At 44.3% G+C, this 20,558-nt stretch overlaps 1 protein-coding gene across 3 annotated transcripts in view; it reads left to right on the top strand.

Moving 5' to 3' along the window:
• LOC122539453 (PH and SEC7 domain-containing protein 3-like) overlaps nucleotides 1–20,558 on the top strand; it is a 421,315-nt gene that overhangs the window by 247,099 nt on the left and 153,658 nt on the right. For all 3 annotated transcript variants that reach the window (XM_043674302.1, XM_043674303.1, XM_043674304.1), the window contains exons 5-7: nucleotides 13,508–13,705; nucleotides 17,479–17,559; nucleotides 19,618–19,730. In XM_043674302.1, coding sequence (XP_043530237.1) covers nucleotides 13,508–13,705; nucleotides 17,479–17,559; nucleotides 19,618–19,730 — 392 coding nt within the window. The remainder of the gene's footprint in view (nucleotides 1–13,507; nucleotides 13,706–17,478; nucleotides 17,560–19,617; nucleotides 19,731–20,558) is intronic.

Consider the following 20,558-nt stretch of genomic DNA (forward strand, 5'->3'; position numbering starts at 1 on the left):
CTCCGGCCTATCACCCTCACCTTGACCTCCTTCCACTTATCGCATTTCCAACGTCCCTCCCCCAAGTCCCTCCTCCCTACCTTTTATCTTAGCCTGCTGGGCACACTTTTCTCATTCCTGAAGAAGGGCTCATGCCCGAAACGTCGATTCTCCTGCTCCTTGGATGCTGCCTGACCTGCTGCGCTTTTCCAGCAACACATTTTCAGCTCTGATCTCCAGCATCTGCAGTCCTCACTTTCTCTTAGAACTAATTTGGCCCCAAGCATTCCGGACTGGAGAACATACAAAGTATTGCAAAGCCTGTGATAGCATCTCTGTTTTGTGTCTCTCATGAGTAAGGTTACCTCCAACAATACAGTACTCCCAGTATCAGTTATGTGCATCACTGCAGTTTGAAACCAATGGCCGTGCACAATTTGGTCCCTTTAAGTTGTCGCCTGTGCGTGACTGCAAAAACAATTACAGGCAAACACCCTTAAACAAATCAGCTGCACGTTGCAAAATTTAATAGAGGGGTGTCCTGCTTTTGTGTACAGCAAAAGGAGTTCAAGATTCTTGACTGCTGTTGCCTCCAAATGCATATGATTTATTATCCTGTCCTTGGTTTGAACCTCATTTCTTCTCAGTTCTTCATTGCTGCCCCATGTGAAAAAATATTAGCACCAAAAGTAATTCCAAAGATTCCATTCTTGGTTCAATGCTTATCTAGCACACTTTTTAATGTTCCGTCTCTGTGCTATTTTAGCATTCATTAGCAATCCCATGCATGAATAAAGAAATAGATGTTCTGATCCTTAAATTCCTTCCAAAATGAGCATCTAGAAGTGCCTTTCTGCTTAAAAGGAAATCTTAGTGTAGAGGGGCCTTTTAGAAGGGGGTCAAATGGTGGAAATGTGATGTGCTAATGAAGTCAGTTGTGTTTACATTTGTGGGCAAGATACAATGTTTATTAAACCATCTGAAAGGCCTTAGCAATCCAGCACGGTGGCTCAGTGGTTAGCACTGCAGCCTCACAGCGCCAGGGACCCGGGTTTGATTCCAGCCTCGGGTGACTGTCTGTGTAGAGTTTGGATATTCTCCCCGTGTCTGGGTGGGTTCCCTCTGGGTGCTCCAGTTTCCTCCCACAGCCCAAAGATGTGCAGGTCAGGTGGATTGACCATGCTAAATTGCCCCTTAGTGTCCAGGGATGTGTAGGCTGGATGGAGTAGCCATGGGAAATGTGGGGTTTTGGATGGACTGCTCTTTGGAGGGTCGATGTCGACTCAATGGGCCGAATGGCCTGCTTCCATTCTGTAAGGACTCAGTTCTGTAAAACTAAGTTTGTACTGGATGTAAAATGAACAAGACCCGAAATTGCTGGAGAAACTCTGCTCAGGTCTGGCAGTATCTGTGGAGAGAAAGCAGAGTTAATGCTGCGAGTCCTGTGAACCTTCCTCAGGTTTTGTTTGCTTCAGATCTCTCGCATTTTCAGTTCTTTGTTTTATTGTATTGGATGTAAATAGCCCTGGAACTTCCTTGTTCCTTTTATGTTGGTTTGGCTGATCTCAGTGGAATTGTAATCTGCTTTTTGGCTGGAGAAAACTCTTCCCAGCTCTTCTCTCAGTAATTTTATACTATTTGCTCGGCTGTAACGTGAGATAGTTGGCATTGTCCATTTCAATGACATTGTTTGGTGCATTCCTTTGAGGGTTGACCTTAGAAAGGTTTATAAAATCATGAGAGCAGGGTAGGGTGAATAGCCAAGGTCTTTTATGCAGGTTAGGGGAGTCCAAAACTAGAGAACATAGGTTTACAGTGAGAGGGAAAAGCTATAAAAGGGACCTAAGGGACAACTTTTTCACGCAGAAGAAGGTGTGTGTGTGTGGAATGAACTGCCAGAGGAAGTGGTGGAGACTGGTACAGTTACATTTAAAGGGCATCTGGGTGGGTATATGAATATGCAGGGTTTAGAGGGATATGGAGAAAGTGAGGACTGCAGATGCTGGAGACCAGAGTTGAAAAATGTGGTGCTGGAAAAACACAGCAGGCCAGGCAGCATCCGAGGAGCAGGAGAATCGACGTTCGGGCATAAGCTGAAGAAGGGCTTATGCCCGAAACGTTGATTCTCCTGCTCCTCGGATGCTGCCTAGCCTGCTGTGTTTTTCCAGGCACCACATTTTTCAAATTAGAGGGATATGGGCCAAATCCTGGAAAATGGAACCAGATTAATTTAGGATATTTGGTCAGCATGAGTTGGACTGGTTGGTCTGTTTCTATGCTGTACATCTCTATGACTGTCAAGATTAGTGTAGTGCTGGAAAAGCACAGAGGTCAAGCAGCATCCGAGGAGCAGGAAAATCGACATTTCGGGCATAAGCCCTTCATTAGGAATCACTTAATTTGCCTCGTTGATCTCTATGACTGTGTTATTTCAAAACAAAAGATGGGAATACCGTACAAATATGTCGGTGGTTTATAATCATTATGAACAGAGTTTTATTACACTAGTGGGTCAAATCTCAGTCCCATGTAATATCCTGTTCTGTTTACTTAAATCATGTCACTCACTGGCCTGGTCCCCCTTTCAAAAGGGGGCGGCACGGTGGCACAGTGGTTAGCACTGCTGCCTCGCAGCGCCAGAGACCCGGGTTCAATTCCCGCCTCAGGCGACTGACTGTGTGGAGTTTGCACATTCTCCCCGTGTCTGCGTGGGTTTCCTCCGGGAGCTCCGGTTTCCTCCCACAGTCACAAAGATGTGCAGGTTAGGTGAATTGGCCATGTTAAATTGTCCGTAATGTTAGATAAGGGGTAAATGTAGGGGTATGGGTGGTTTGCGCTTCGGTGGGTCGGTGTGGACTTGTTGGGCCGAAGGGCCTGTTTCCACACTGTAAAGTAATCTAATCTAATCTAAAATTACCATTAAAATACAAGACTTCTGATCCTTTCAAAGGATTCTGCATTTGTTTGTAGTAAAGTTATTATAATTAGCCATAAAAATGAAAAGTGCTGGATAAACTCAGAAGGTTTGCTGACATCTGTGGAGAGAGGAGGCGTTAACATTTCGGGTCCAGAATGAGTTTTTCTTTGAGGCTACTACAATTAGAAGTCTTATTCATGGGATGTGGACATTGGTGGCTGAGTCTGCATTTATTGTCCATCCCTAGTTGCCCTTGAGAAGGCGGTGATAAGCACTCGTGTCGTTGGCTGTAAGTACGCAGTGTTGTCAGGAAGGAGTTCCAGGATTTTGGCTCAGCGACAATGCAGCAATAGTGGTATATTTCCAAGTCAGGATTATTATCTGAAAACAGACGGTTAATTTATTCCTCTCGTTGCGATTTACCATTCCTAATGCTCATTTCAGTGGAGAAATAATTCAACGTCATTTCAGCTCACAAGATACTTTTCAATGAGGAGGACCATATGCTCAGGCTTCATTCATTTATCCAGTAGGAGCTAATAGTTCTCACTTTCCCCTCTGTTCCATTAGTATAGAATCTAATAGTTTCTTAGTTGATTTCAGGATTTACACCTTCATTCCTCCATTGAGAGATCTATTCCTTGTAATCATTGTCCTTTGTGTGAAAGGAAATATGCTTTCTGTCTGAAGATGACCTTCTGTACAGTGGGACTCTATGCACTTAGGGTCTTGGTCCGTTGATTGTTGGAGGTGCCAAGTTTCTGTGCCGTGTGTGTGACTAATCCCACATTCTCACTTCTCCTCGTGTAGCCTTCAGAGAAAGTCTCATATCCCCTTCCGACTCACCTACTTTGGATGACTTCTGGGTGGACCACATTTGTGACAACAACAGCTTGAAATGATACAGCACCTTCCACCTATTGAAACATATCAAAGTATTTCACAGGAGAATAGGTACATAATCAAGGACAATCAAGACACAGAATGGGACATTGGGTCAGGTGACCCAAAGTTTGAAGCAAGAGGTCAGTTTTGAGGAGTGTTTTAAAGGAGGAAGTCAAGGTAGAGCGGTACGGGGAGGGAATTCATAGAGATGTGTACAGCACGGAAACAGACCCTTTGGTCCAACTTGTCCACGCTGACCAGATATTCCAACCCAATCTAGTCCCACCTGCCAGCACTTGGCCCATATCCTTCTAAACCCTTCTTATTCATATACCCATCAGATGCCTCTTAAATGCTGTAATTGTACCAGCCTCCACCACTTCCTCTGGCAGCTCATTCCATACACTTATCACCTATGTGAAAAAGTCGCCCCTTAGGTCCCTTTTATATCTTTCCTCTCTCATCCTAAACCTATGCCCTCTAGTTCTGGACTCCCCCACCCCAGGGAAAATGCCTTGTCTATTTATCCGACCAATGCCCCTCATGATTTTATAATCTCGATAAGGTCACCCCTCAGCCTCCAGCCTCCAAGGAAAACAGCCCCAGCCTATTCAACCTTTCCCTATAGCTCAAATCCTCCAACCCTTGCAACATCCTTGTAAATCTTTTCTGAACCCTTTCAAGTTTCACAACATCTTTCCGATAGAAAGGAGACCAGAATATCATGTAATATTCCAAAAATGGCCTAACTAATGTCCCATATGGCCGCAACATGACCTCCCAACACCCATACTCAGTGCTCTGACCAATAAAAGAAAGCATACCAAGCGCCTTCTTCACTATCCTATCTATCTGCGACTCTACTTTCAAGGAACTATGATCCTGCACTCCAAGGTCTCTTTGTTCAGCAACACTTCCCAGGACATTACCAATAAGTGTATAAGTTCTGCTCTGATTTGCTTTTCCAAAGTGCAGTACCTCGCATTTATCTAAATTAAAATTCATCTGCCACTCCTCAGCCCATTGGCCCATCTGAAAACGATCCCATTGTACTCTGAGGTAACTTTCACTGTCCACCACACCTCCAATTTTGGTGTCATCTGCAAACTTACTAAATTATACTACTTATGTTCACATCCAATCATTTATATAAATGACAAAAAGTAGTGGACCCAGCACCAATTCTTGTGGCACACCAAAGGTCACAGGCCTCTAGTTTGAAGAGCAACCCTCCACTACCATCCTCCGTCTTCTACCTTTGAGCCAGTTCTGTATCCAAATGGCTCGTTCTCCCTGCATTCCATGTGATCTAACCTTGCTCACCACTCTCCCATGGGGAACCTTGTTGAACGCCTTACTGAAGTCCATATAGATCACGTCCACTGCTCTGCCCTCATCAATCCTCTTTGTTACTTCTTCAAAAAACTCAATCAAGTTTGTGAGACATGATTTCCCACGCACAAAGCCATGATGACTATTCCTAATCAGTCCTTGCCTTTCCAAATACATGTATATCCTGTCCCTCAGGATTCCCTCTAACAACTTGCTGACCACCGAGGTCAGGCTCACTGGTTGTTCATACCACCCTTCTTAAACAGTGGCACCACATTAGCCAACCTCCAGTCTTCCAGCACCTCACCTGTCACTATCGATTATACAAATATCTCAGCAAGGGACCCAGCAATCACTTCTCTAGCTTCCCACAAAGTTCTAGGATACACCTGATCAGGTCCGGGGGATTTATCCACTTTTATGTGCTGAACATAGAACAATACAGCGCAGAACATGCCCTTTGGACCTCGATGTTGCGCCGACCTGTGAGCTAATCTAAACCATCCCCCAAATGTCATTAGTTCTACTGAGTGCAATGACCTCTATTGGTCCCTCTCCCCTTGTTTTTAAACAAGTTGAAGGTTTCTGCCACCAATGAACTGGGCCTTGAATTTCAAACCCCCTCCACCCTCCCAGCGAAAACTTTTCGATCAAATATTTCCAATGCTGAGATCTGACCTTACAAAAAAGGGTGTGGGGGGGGGTGTAATGAGCTAATATTTTGGAGTTGTGAGCTCTACAAGGCAGTGAGGGGCACTACATGAGCTCTGACTGAGTTCTAACCACCATATCCTGCACCAAGACACTGAACCTCAGTGATAGAGGATCCCACCCTCTCTCCAGCTGTACTCCCTTCCCCACCCACACTTTGACAGATCTCAACCAGGGAGTTGTGACTATTTTCAATCCTCCAAATGGGGGTGGGGTCGCAGTGGGGCACAAAATGTTTTTTTTTAGAAAAGGGTTTGGGGAGGCCTGGCCCAATGGGTGTGGGGGAGGTTATAAAGCGAGGGGCGGTATGTAAATGCAAGTCCTCCCTTCCTGGCCCCGGCTGTGTGCACTCTCACAGCCCCATTGCGGAATCCCTTGACAGCCGCCAGGGCCCCGTGGAGCCGCAACAGCCAGTTCACTGCCCGCAGCACCGACAGCAACAGCTGCCGCCACCATTCCTCCCTCCCCATTCCTCGGCGGAACGCCAACGGAGACTTCTTGGGGTCTTGGCAAGTGAGGGCATGGCCTCCAATGGTTGAGTGATTACAACTGGCAGCGCACAGCATCCAGAATCGAGCAGCACAGTTATCTCAGAAGCTGAGATACTAAACCACAGAGATAGGGATCATTCCTCTGTTCTCCTTTACTATCTTCGAGATTGACTGTTGGCATTTTACCATCTGCTGTCATTGTGACTGTTCATTTGACTGTGTTATTTAACTTTTCTGGTTGGAATTGGACAACCTTCATGCTAGACATGAATAGAAGATTGTGGGAAGAAATGTTTGAGCATTGGGACTGGGTGGCTGAAGGAGTGACCACCAGTGCTGAGCTGAGGCACTAAGATCCATGACAGCACTATCTAATTTTTGTTTCAGTTGTGCAGTGCCTAATCATTTGAATGAGCAAGTCTTGTTACAGATTCGTAGAAATGTACAACACAGAAACAGACTCTTCGGTCCAACTCATCCATGCTGACCAGATATCCCAAATTAGCCTAGTCCCATTTGCCAGCATATGGCCCATATCTCTCTAAACCCTTCCTATTCATATGCCCATCAGATACCTTTTAAATGTTGTAATCCTAATAGCCTTCACCAATTCCTCTGGCAGTTTATTCCATACACGCACCACTCTGCATGAAAAAGTTGCCCATTAGGTTTTTTTTAAAACATTTCCCCTCCCACCTAAAACGGAGGCCATTAGTTTTGGACTCCACTGGGGAAAAGACCTTGGCTATTTATCCTATCCATGCCCTCATGATTTTATAAACCTCTATAAGGTCACTCCTCAGCCTCCGATGCCCTAGGGAGAACAGCGCCAGCCTATTCAGCCTTTCCCTATAGGTCAAATCCACCAACCCTGGCAACATGCTTGCAATTCTTTTCGAAACCATTTCAAGTTTCACAACATCCTTCCGATAGGAAGGAGACCAGAATTGCACACAATATTCCAAAAGTGGCCGTATCAATGTCCTGCACAGCTATAACATGACCTTCCAACTCCTAGACTCAATGCACTGACCAATAAAGGCAATGATATCAAACATCATCTTCACTACCCTGTTTACCTGCGACTCCACTTTCAAGGAACTGCACCCCAAGGTCTCTGTTCGGCAACACTCTCCAGGACTTTACCATTACGAGCTCAGTGGTTAGCACTGCTGCCTCACAGCACCAGGGTCCCAGGTTCGATTCCAGCCTCGGGTGACCGTCTGTGTGGAGTTTGCACTTTCTCCCCGTATCTGCATGGTTTTCCTCCAGGTGCTCCTGTTTCCTCCCAAAGATGTCCAGGTCAGGTGAATTGGCCATGCTAAATTGCCTATACTATTAGGTGCATTAGTCAGAGGGAAGTGGGATTGGGTGGGTTACTCTTCGGGGGGGTCGGTGTGGACTTGTTGGACCGAAGGGCCTGTTTCGACACTGTAGGGAATCTAATCTAATTAAGTGTATAGGTCTTGCCTGATTTGCCGTTCCAAAATGCAACACCTCACATGTATCTAAATTAAACTCCATTTGCCAGTCATACACATCCTCAAGGCAACTTTTCAGTAATTTAGCTTATCCAGCTGAATAGAACATACACTCCCTCAAAGCTTGTAGATGTAACAGAAGAGGCCTGTATTAGAAGAATGCATATTCCTTGAAGGATCATAGTACTGGAAGAAAGGACAGAGACATGAAAGGGCTTTAAACATCGAGCTGAACATTTTAAAGTTTAGACAATTTTAGCTCTGAGCACAGGGAGCTGGACTTGCTGCATATTTGGGTACGGACAGCAGAGTTTTGTTTGTGCTCATGTTTACAAAAGATGAAATTTTGGAAACAAACCAGTGTAGCATTGAATCTGGTAGTGATGAAAGTGGAGCTTACAGTTTCTGCAGCAACTGGACTGAAGGCAGTTTAGTGTCTGAGGGTGGGTGTTGTTACGTGGGCATGGGAAGGGGGCCTTTGTGATGGAGTGGAAAAGGAACCATGACGATACATTTCGCATAGCAACATGGAATGAGGAATTGTTGCGTTATCTGTTGAGCTGCAGTGAATGTCCTGCTGTGACATCACCCAGTGTCAACAATAAATAATCTGGGGCGTTACCACAGGAAGTACAGAAAAAAGTGTAGGATTGTGTTTAAGGAGAGCTTTCCCAACCCATAGGAGGGTTCAGAGTGGACAATATTAGGATGCAGATTATATAGGAGGAGCTCCAGGACCGTCAGTAATGACGTTTAATGAGTAAGTGGAATTTTATCTGAGTTTGCATTAATGTTGATTTAAGAGGTACTTCACGTTCATAATACCAATAATTGTCATCCTGTCAGTTTTCAAAACAGGTCTAAAGTTTATAATTGTCTGCAATGGTATTTTTCACTTTGCGGGAGAAATTGCACAATTTTCTTTCAGTTTCTTTGATTCATCATCTAGCTCAAGAGGTTAAATCAATTTGATCAGCGATTTATGAGAATAGTGTGTGATTTCTTGAAGTGGATGTGGACTCAAAAGGACGGCACAGTGGCTCAGTGGTTAGCACTGCTGCCTCGCACCGCCAGAGACTCGGGTTTGATTCCAACCTCTGGCGACTGTGCAGAGTTTGCACGTTCTCCCCTTGTCTGCGTGGGTTTCCTTCAGGTGCTCTGGTTTCCTCCCACAATCCAAAGATGTGCAGGTTAGGTGAATTGGCTAAATTGCGCGTAGCGTTCGGGATGTTTAGGTTAGGTGCATTAGTCAAGGGTAAATGTAGAGCAATAGGGTCGGGGATGGGTCTGGGTGGGATACTCTTGGAGGGTCGGTATGGACTTGTTGGGCCAAATGGCCTGTTTCCATACTGTAGGGATTCTATGATTCTATAAGGATTGTGAGATAGATAAGGTCTGAGAACCAGCTAGTTTGCCTTTTACCATCACATGATGCTGATCGAATTATGACTAATTACGATATTTGAATACCATTGGCCAGAAATATCAGTCATTAGTGGTGACAAGAGCAGCTCAGAGGCTGGGAATTCTGTGGCGCATAATTCAACTCCTGACTCCCCAAAGCCTGACCACCATCCACAAGGCATAAGTTAGGAGTGTGATGAAATACTCTCCATTTGTTTGGATGCGTTTAGCTCCAAGAACACTCAGGAAGCTCAATACTGCCCAGGACAAAGCGGCCCACTGGACTGGATCCTCACACACCACTTAAAAACATTCATGGCCCATACCATTATAGTTGAGGCAATGTGTATTATTCACAAGATGCACTGCAATAGTTTGCTAAGGCACCTTCAAAAACACCTTTCTGAGTCACAACTTCTGCCATCTTGAACGAGGTAGTAGACACACTTGGAAATGCTGTCACCTCCAAGTCAAACACTTTCCCGATTTGGAAACACATAGTTATTGCTTCATTGTTACCTTCTAAGTGCATGGTTACCATGCCTACCAATGACGAATGGTGACTGTTCGAGAAAATGGTTCACCACTACCTACTCAAGGATAGTTAGTGTTGAGGAATAGATGTTGGCTTTTGTCACTGTCATCCACATCCCAACGATAAATAATAATAAAATGACAATCTCTGTCAATGAGTCTACTGCTATATTTGGAATCTCCTACTGGGGAGCCTGGAACACAATTTCAAAATAAGGCAGAAACCATTTGGATCTGAGATGAGGTGAATTTCTTTTACTGATAGGAATGGGAACCTTTGGAATTCTTGGCCCCCGATGGCTGAGGAAGCCCAGTCATTGAGTGTGTTTTAAATAGAGATTGATAGATTTGTAACTTGCAGCCCCATAAAGGAACATGGGAATCGTGAGAGAAAGAAGCATTGAAATGGATGATCATATTAAAAGGCAGAGCAGGCTTAATGAGCTGAATGGCCTGCTTCTGCTCCCGAAGCACATGGTGTGGAAAGGACCCTGTGTTTTATGGATCATAAGTCCAAAGTAGCGTAATCTTCCCAAGCATGTTAGAAATACAGTGAACATACCCACCCTTTTTGTTCTGTTCTGAAGCAAGATGCAGTATTGCTCCCTAACCCTCTGCAAGTAAAATCCAAAGTTTGCCTTTACACCTCCTATCATTCCTACCTCCTGTGTTATACTTCATGCCATTATTCTTCATGTTCTATGACTTAAGGTTGTCAGCTGCTATTTTATTGTGCCCAGTTGGTACTTTTTGTGCACGAGGCTTGTTGGTTTTAATTGGACCTTTCCTTTGATACGTTGTTAAAAGAACACTGACATTCTTGAGTATGTATCTGTTAATCTAGCTTAATTTTTTTGTTGACTAGATATTACGTTAGGGAAAAGCCAATACTTTAATTAAAAACTGAAAGTAACTGACTGTAAATCAGCAACAAAAACAGAAATTGTAGGAAGAGCTCAGCAGGTCTGGCAGCATCTGTGGAGAGAAATCAGAGTTAACGTTTCAGATTGAGTAACCCTTCCTCAGAACACCAAAGATACAGATGTGCAGAAGACAGTGAAGAAGATAAATGGTATGTTGATCTTCATAGTGAGAGGATTCGAGTTCAGGAGCAGGGATGTCTTGCTCAGCAGGTCTGGCAGCATCTGTGGAGAGAAATCAGAGTTAACGTTTCGGATTGAGTAACCCTTCCTCAGAACACCAAAGATACAGATGCAGAAGACAGTGAAGAAGATAAATGGTATGTTGATCTTCATAGTGAGAGGATTCGAGTTCAGGAGCAGGGATGTCTTGCTGTAGTAGTACACGCTTCTCGGTGAGACTATACCTGGAGTAGTGTGTGCAGTTTTGGTCACTTTATTTGAGGAAGGATGTTCAGGCTGTGGTGGGAATGCAGCGATGGTCGACCAGACTGATCCCTGGGATGGCAGGACTGACATACTATGGAACTCTGGACTGGTTAGGACTATACGGACCAGAGATGAGAAGAATGATTAGAAGAATAGTGATCCCAAGGACTAAGGAGTCTAGAACGAGGTGGGGGGGGGGGGGGTCACAATCTAAACATCTCGCCATTTTTGGCTGAGATGAGGAAAAATTTCACCGAGACAACGATGAACCTATGGAATTCTCAGCCAAAACATTGAATGTTTTCAAGAAGATGATCAAAGGATATGGTGAGAGAGTGGTGAGCAACGTACTGAAATGGAAGATCAGCCGTGATCGTAATGAATGGTAGAGCAAGCTTAGAGGGCCGAATAACTTCCTCATGCTCCTATTTTCGATGTTTATATGTGTTGGGGAGATTTCACTGGGGTGTTTAATGTAGGGCTAGGAGGGTGACACTTCCAGCCCTGAAATGGTTAACAACAGCCAAGCAAGCTGCTGCAGGCGACTGCATGACTGCTGGAGCTTGTAAGGGATATGCATAATGTTAATTAAATCTTGGAGCCTGTAAATACCAGCCAGTATCAGTTGCCCCATCGAAACTCTGGATTAATAAAGAAACCGATCGGAACCTGTGTTAGACAAGTGTGAATTGCTCTATCGGAACCTGTAACTAGTGAGTGTGAATGGCTCTATTTAAGTCTAAAGTTGATAAGTGTAATTGACAATTTAGTTAAACTAAAACTATTGAAAATGGCTAGCCTGTCAGACGCATAGTAATTCCTTGACACAATGGACTATTGAATACGGGATCGGAACCGCTCCCGGGGATGGCTGAGCCATTGTTAAGCACAGCAGGAGCTGGACAGGCACTTCGATGCGGCCAATAGGAGGACGGATCCCCAGCGCGCGCAGATGAATGGACCAATGGGGAAGGCGAACTGACCGGGGACTCCAGGCAGCGCGAAGTATAATTGTGTCAAGTTTGAACGAGAAGACAGAACGCCTTCTCCAACGAATGCATGCTTGTAGATTCGTTGTACCAGTTAAGATTCTGTGAATAAACTGCTGTCTGCGTCTAACCATAGTTGCCAGTGTGAGTCTCTCCTTCCGAAAGAACACGCAAAGATGGGACCCTGCCGGTCCGTCTTAACATATGGTACAGATTAGAAAAAAGTGGAATCCTAACCTGGATTTGTGTTTCCAACGTTGAATTTGCATCGATTCTATAAAAATGGTTTTTGATTTTGAGTTAAAGAGTCACAGAGATGTACAGCATGGAAACAGACCCTTCGATCCAACCCGTCCATACCGACAAGATATCCCAACCTAATCTAGTCCCACCTGCCAGCACGCGGCCCATATCCCTCCAAACCCTTCCTATTTATAAACCCATCCAAATGCTTCTTAAGTGTTGCAATTGTAGCAGCCTCCATCACTTCCTCTGGCAGCTCATTCCATTCACATACCCCCCTCTGTGTGAAAAAGTTGCCTCTTAGGTCTCTTTTATATCTTTCCCCTCTCGCTCTAAACCTATGCCCTCTAGTTCTGGACTCCCCGACCCCAGGGGAAAAGACTTTGCCTATTTATCCTAACCATGCCCTCATAATTTAGTAAACCTCTATAAGGTCATCCCTCAGCCTCCGACACTCCATGGAAAACAGCCCTAGCCTGTTCAGCCTCTCCCTATAGCTCAAATCCTCCAATCTTGGCAACGTCCTTATAAATCTTTTCTGTACCCTTTCAAGTTTCACAACACCTTTCCGACAGGGAAGAGACCAGAATTGCACGCAATATTCCAACAGTGGCCTAACCAATGTTTCTGTACAGCTGCAACATGACCTCCCAACTCCTGTACTCAATACTCTGACCAATAAAAGAAAGCATACCAAACACCATCTTCACTATCCTATCTACCTGCAACTCCATTTTCAAGGAGCTATGAACCTGCACTCCAAGGTCTCTTTGTTCAGCAACACTCTCTAGGACCTTACCATTAAGGGTATAAGATTTGCTTTCCCAAAATGCAGCACCTCGCTCTTTGATGCTGGACCCACTCAAGTCCTGCTGTGATATCAAGGGCAGTCACTCTCACCCCACCTTTCAATTCCAATAGTTGTAATATGAGGCAAGATGTATAGCCTCTGAGCACTCTGATAATCTTAGTTTTCTGAGAGGCCAGTTTGGTTCAAATGGATCTTTGTTAACTCTGTTACTCTGAAGTGATGCTGCCTGACCTTTTGGAGTGTTTTCTGCTTTTTTTTCCCCTCAAGCTTGTCTCCACAGCTTTCCCCATGAATCTGCTCCTTTCTTTATACGTGCGGTGTTCAAATGTTGGTGACGCTGTAACTAAATATATCCCCACTTCCATTCTTTTTTAACTGTAGTGATTGCGGCCTAAAGGAAATGCTTCCAGATGGGGACCTTGAAGCGGACAGCATGGAGCAGCTGGAACTCCATAGCAGCACTGATGTGGTGACCAACGGCAATAAGAGTGACCTGGAGGCAGCCAAGAGGCTAGCTAAGCGTCTCTACAATCTCGAAGGGTTCAAACGATCTGACGTCGCGAGGCACTTGGGGAAGAAGTAAGTCTGAGCATATCTTTTGACTGGGAAGCTTTTACAAATTCAAATTTGGCTGATTCACAATCAAGGGGGTCACTTGGCTAAAAGGTTGGTCTGTCTACAGCACGGGTGTAATTCTCACACTGGCTGCGGTTACCAGGAAGGATTCTCCTTCCCAAACTCTCCATCTTGCCTGAGGTGTGGTGATCCTCAGGTTAAACCACCACCAGTCCTCTCTCTCTCTCTCTCTCTCTCTCTCTCTCTCTCTCGCTCGCTCGCTATCAGTTGACAGTTGTCTATGATCCAATGGGATTTTGGCGACTTTATGTTGCACTTTGAGTTGGCCTGCTCGAGCTCACCTCTGTGGCAAGTGGGATATGAACCTGGACCTTCTGGACATCAGCACTGTTCCACAGAGACCCCTTTAAATAATCAACATGAATAGGATAGGGACCAGTGCGACCAGAGCACAATGGATTAGCAGCCCATTGCCTTTAGCTCTCAGCTACAACAATTGGAAGATTAGAACGTGATCTAATTGTGATGTAGAAGATCATTAAAGGAGATGGAGACTTTCTTCGTCATACTGCCATACAGCATGGAAACAGATCCTTTGGTCCATCCAGTCCATGCCAACCATAATCTCAAAATAAACTAGTCCTACCTGCCTGCTCCTGACCCGAATCCAGGTTTATTCATCAAATCAATACTGGGGTAGCCTCATATTGTCAGGTCTGAAATAAGATGTTAAACCCAATCTCTGTTCTGCTGGTGTTTTGTCAAATATTTACTCCCTGACCCATCATTGCTAAGTCAGTTTATTTGGTCATTACCTCATTACTTAGGATGGAATTTGATGTGGGAAATGAGAGGTATGGTGGGAAGAGTAGAAGAGAAAGTGCAGATGCTGGAGGTCAGAGTCAAAAAGTGTGGTCCTGGAAAAGCACAGCCTGTCAGGAAGCATCCGAGGAGCAGGAGAATCAACATTTCTGAGTAAGAGCTCATGCTCAAAATGTCAAATCTACAACTCCTGGGAAGAATAGAGGAGCTGAATATCAATCACATGGTTAAAGACTTCAGAAAGCTGAGAACAGAGGGATTTTGAATTCCTCATCCGTGAACCTCAGAACACTAGCATCCATATTCAGCGGCTAATCAGGAAGGCAAATGGAATGCTATACTTTATTTTAAAAAAGAATGGAGTATAAATGAAAGGAGGTTTTGCTAAAACTATACAAGGTACTGGTCAGAGTACAGCTGGAATACTATGAACAGTTTTAGGCCCATTATCTCAGGAAAGGTATATTGGCATTGGAGGCAGACCAGACTAGGTTCACTGTGCTGGCATGGAGGGACAGTTTTATGGGAGGTGATTGAGTTGATTGGGCGTGTATCGTTGGAATGTAGAAGAATGGGAGATGGTTTTATTAAAACATGCAGGCTTCTGAGGGGACTTGGCACAGTAGATGGGGAAATGTTTGTTATCCTTGTGGGAGTGTTGAGGACCAGAGGCCTTCATCTCAGAATCCAGGTTTGGACATTTAAGACAGAAATGGGAGAAATTTCTTTTCTCAGAGGTAGTGAATCTGTGAAATTCTTTACTGCAGAGGGCTGTTGAGGCTGCGTCATTAAGTAGATTTGAGACAGTGATAGACAAACATTTAATCTGTGAGGGAATCAAGAGTTATGGGGAAAAGGCAGGAGAGTGAATTGAGGATTACCAGATCAGCCATGAGTTCTTTGAATGGCAGAGCAAACTCAATGGGCTGAATGGCATACCTTTGCTCTTATATCTTATGGTCTTATGCTATTAGTGGAAGTTTGCAACGTGCAAATTGGCTCAGGTATTACAACAGTGGTGGTGTCATTATAATATCACTGGATTAGATTAGATTACTTACAGTGTGGAAACAGGCCCTTCGGCCCAACAAGTCCACACCGACCCTTCGGGGAGCAACCCACCCATACCCACTCCCCTACATCTACCCCTTCACTTAACACTACGGGCAATTTAGCATGACCAATTCACCTAACCTGCATATTTTTTTTGGATCATGGGAGGAAACCGGAGCACCCGGAGGAAACCCATGCAGACACGGGGAGAATGTGCAAACTCCACACAGACAGTTGCCTGAGGCGGGAATTGAACCCGGGTCTCTGGCGCTGAGAGCCAGCAGTACTAACCACTGTGCCAGCAGTCCAGAAAGACAGGTAAATACTCCATGGACATGGGGGTGTCCTGAGGTCACAAAGGACACTTCATAAATAATGGCCTGATATTTCTCTTTCCTGTTCTTTGCTTTCTTTACTCATTGCCTTGTCTTCTTTCGAACATAATGATCACCGTTCTGCAAAGTTCATAATGACTAAGGTGTACATTAATTGAAACTGTTAATTAACAGAATTGAAGTTAAAATATTGTATGAGTTTGATTAGTGTCCACTTCTAAAGACCTGCAAAACTCACTCACTGTTAGGTTGCTTGAATGGAATAACCAGACTAGTGCTTTCCTCGCCATTTCCTGTACACATTATCTGTGATCAAAGGTCCTAGGCTTGCTTTTATGTGAAAGACAATCAAATTTATTTCCTTTAGTGACACGCCCCAGTCATAGTGCTTCCTGTTTGAAGAAGGCCTACTATAACTCATTGTCACTTAAAAGTCAGACTTCATAGATCAGGGGCTGAATTTACTAAAATTGCGGAGGGTTCATTGGTAACACTTTCCTTTTTATACGTATTTATTTGTAATGACAGCTACTACTGTTTGATCTCTACTATCTCCATAATTGAAGCCAGGGATGACAGTAGAGATCAAACAAGAAAAGACAGCTTTATTGTGCTGAAAAGTAAAACTGTGAGGTTCAATCCTTTTGATTTGTGTATGATCAACTTGAGTTTTTCAATTGAAACCATATGTCATCAGTTTGCATAATGATCACACAGGGAACAACTGTTGTGCACAGCAATGACTACCATACCTTTTGGGTCAATTAGATTTGTCATGGATTATAAATGCCTTGTGAAACAAAAGCTCTGGTGTTATTGTGTTACCTTGGATTAGAATGGGAGAGAAGACTGTGTGCCTAAAGCAGTCCAGCATGAACACATGGAAGGACAGATATACATTCCCTCCTCCATTGGTCAGTTGGGGTGTGTGTGTGTGTGTGTAGGGATTGTGGACTGTGAAACCAAGATGGAGAGGACATACCAATGAGTCATACAGCACAGACACAGATGTTTCATTGCAACTCGCCCATACTCACTAAGTTTCCCAAACTAAACTAGTACCTTTGGCCATTATTCCCCTAAATCTTTCCCTCTAACTGTATGGCAGAGCATAGTCAAGGGGCTGAATGGCCTACTCATGACTTGCCAGACCTTGGTTGACCCAGGGACCAGAAAATCCTGTTAAGTTCCTAGTCTTTCTGAGCTGCCTTCTCCCCAGCTGGGGTAAAAGTGATAGCACCTCACTGTCTTTGGTGAAGAATCTTACCCATAAGTTTTTAAAAATTAGATGAAGATAGGATCAGGCTGAATGTCTGGACAACATCATCAGCAGACTTTCAGATGAGTAGGCACTTCAGTGAGGTACCGACACACAATTCATATTTGTGAAACTGTGCCAGTGCATTGGGCGATTGCTTCTCATAAGGAGCTCCATTTTCAAATTGCTTTAAGAAAGATTTGTACTTGCTAGTCTGAAGTTCAGTGATCCAAGGTTGTTTGAAGAGAATAGAGGCTCATGCTGATGACATGAAGATAACCAGCTCTCTCTCTCTCTCTACTTCACAGTAATGACTTCAGCAAGTTAGTGGCTGAAGAATACCTCAGATTTTTTGACTTTACTGGCATGACCTTGGACCAATCACTAAGGTAAGCTGGAGGTTATTATGTGTGACCGTGTCCTTGTCCCCCGAATGCTGCTTTCTGTTTTGATCATTGCCTGACGTTCGCCAATTGCAGCTCCATTCCATTCACTGTTTCAAATAACTTGCTGCTGTGTCTGTCATGTCTCTCGAGTTCCAATTGGGCTGGAGGTCAAATTTTCTTTTCCCTCCCAAGACTTGGCTTCTGTCTGGAGCCAGACTGACAGGAGAAAAGGTGCTGGATACCATAAGGGATCAAGAACCACATACTAGTGAGAGCTTGAAATCTTCAGCAAGTCCCTGAGGTCTCAACTGCGAGCTACCAAGGGCACAACGATTGGAATTTCCTGGTGAAGGGGTGGTCTCTCCCTATCTCACCTACCTGTACAAGCGTAGTGGAGCGTGTTGAAGACTCTCAGAGGGAAATGCATTTATATAGCACCTTTCACAAGCTCAGGATGTCTCGAAGCTGTTTAAAGCCAATGCAAGTCTATTTTGAAGTGTGTTCACTCATCATTGCAGTATAGGAAATCGCACCCTCAACTAGAACTTAAAGCTCTGCTCTAAACTTAGTGGAACTGAAATGTGACCCGTTTTCTGGGTTTCTTCAGGTGGTAATGAGAGTTGACCCTCTTCCCCACACAGGAATATCAGAGCTGCAGAGTTGATGCACAGGCTGGATAGAGCAACAATAGGTTGTCTGAAGTGACTGTGCAAGTATTACAGTTCAGAATAATACACAATTTCCCTGTTGCTTTGACCACCCCCCCCCCAACCACCACCACCACCACCGGTTCACATCTTTCCCACACCATCTACCACTTATTTGGAAGGAAGGAAACAGCAGCTCTTAGCTGAAGAGGCAGTATATTCGATGTTTCTTCTTGTGGTTTGATCGAGCATTACGAGAGCGTTCTTGTCCTTGGCTCCTGCTCAATCTGAGAATCCGTTTGTTCTGAGAACATGCATCTCAATTGATGAGCGTTGTATTGGAGATGTGACAGTGACAGCTACTGGTGGCACATGAATACTACACCCGCCTTTGCTTTTACACATCGACAAGCTGTTTCGTCTCAATCCCTTAGATTCCTTTTTCTTTGATCCTTTTGGCTGGAAATTCATCTTTTTCTGCTCATTTTGCTGTCCCTTTTTGGTGAGGTGAGAGGGATTGGCCTGACTTCTGATGTCTCTGCTGGGGTGTTGGAAAGCTATTGCATTCATGCAAAAGATTTGTAGAGAGGCAGAGGTTTTGTGAAATCTCCACCGAACTTTGCTTTGTTACTGGCCACTCATTTGAGTGTATCAGTCTGTCTTGCCTTATGGCAAGCATGCAATTTTTTCCTCCATATTTTATAGTTGAGATATCGTCAAATAAGTTGCTTCACACATGACTTATGTCGACGTCTGCTAAAGTATTTCCAAAAAGAAAATAGTACAGTTTCCAGAGTAAGGAGCTGGTGTTTAAATGTGGCACAACTTCCTGACATGGTTTTATGTAAGAAAGGATTGGTAGATAGGATTTTATCGCTCTGACAATGTCTGATATTAATGTTAATTCTCCAGTTTTACGTACTATAATGAAAGGGTGCTCAGGAATAATAGGTAAGCTGCCAGAGCTCAGATGGTCAGCAAATATTGTGAACCTAATATACAGTTAAAAATTGCACAACACTGAGTTATAGCCCAACAGGTAGATTTGGAATGACCAGCTTTTGGAGTGCTCTGGTGTTGTGTGATCTTTAACTTTGTCCACCCCAGTCCAACACCTCCACGTCGAACCTAATACCAACAGTCCATTATTACCTCAGGGCAAGAATTCCTAGCAGATTCTGAGAGAAAGCCTCTAAGGTCTGGGCATTGAACTGCCAGACTTTCAGGAATTTGCTTATGTTTAATTACAAGCTAGATTTTATATTTAGTTAGCCTAGGCGCTGATTTCTCATGTTAAATTTGTACATCAAGTATTTATTGAATTGAATTAGCTTTATTGTCACATGTACTCAAATGAAAAGTTTACAATATGGCATCAATGGTGTCCCTTTGTGTTTGTCCTGTTCCATTGCAGATTTTTCTTGAAAGCATTTGCACTAATGGGGGAGACTCAGGAGCGAGAGCGGGTATTAATCCACTTCTCCGAACGATACTATCAGTGTAACATGGGCACTATTCCTTCTCAAGGTAGGTCTTCAGACTGTGGGGTGTGTGGTCACAGATCTGTGTTTGCAAGCAGAGTGGAAGACCGCCGGTTTTGTTGAGGTTCATCCCGAGCAGCTCCATGACGCGGGTCTCTGTGTTCTATGGTATGCACACTGAGACAAACATCACCTGCGGCTGGAGGACCGTCAACTTGGTGAAAGACGCTCTTTGGTCTGCCTTAAGCTTGTTGGTCTTCCAGTGCAAGGAGTTGACCCTGACTGAGTGTTGGAAATGTGTTGCTGGAAAAGCGCAGCAGGTCAGGCAGCATCCAGGGAATAGGAGAGTCGACGTTTTGGGCATAAGCCCTTCTTCAGGAATCAGGAGGCCTGCTTGGAATAGCCACCTGAAGAAGGGCTTATGCCTGAAACGTCGACTCTCCTATTCCCTGGATGCTGCCTGACCTGCTGCGCTTTTCCAGCAACACATTTCCAGCTCTGATCTCCAGCATCTGCAGACCTCACTTTCTCCTGACTGAGTGTTGCAGACTGGCATATCCCAAGATCCAGGATTACATGCTGAGGGATGCACTAAGGCTTGGGCCAGCTGCCGCCAAGGGGCAGTGCGGAAAGACCCCTGTCTCAGGCATTTTTGCTGAGGTTAAAAGGGTTCAGTTATTCGACCCTCCCAGTGTCTCAAATATATGTAAATATAATCATGCACAAGCAATTGATGCCTTTGGTTTTGTTTGTTGGATACAGTCAAACTCCCATGTTTGTTTATTTTCTACATATTCTACTGTCCAGAACGGAACTCCTTGAGTGAATATGTATATAAATGAGTAAAGTATAGTTTTGAAATATGAAACAAACT

This window comes from Chiloscyllium plagiosum, chromosome 32 (genome assembly GCF_004010195.1).
Source record: "Chiloscyllium plagiosum isolate BGI_BamShark_2017 chromosome 32, ASM401019v2, whole genome shotgun sequence".
Lineage (NCBI taxonomy): Eukaryota > Metazoa > Chordata > Chondrichthyes > Orectolobiformes > Hemiscylliidae > Chiloscyllium > Chiloscyllium plagiosum.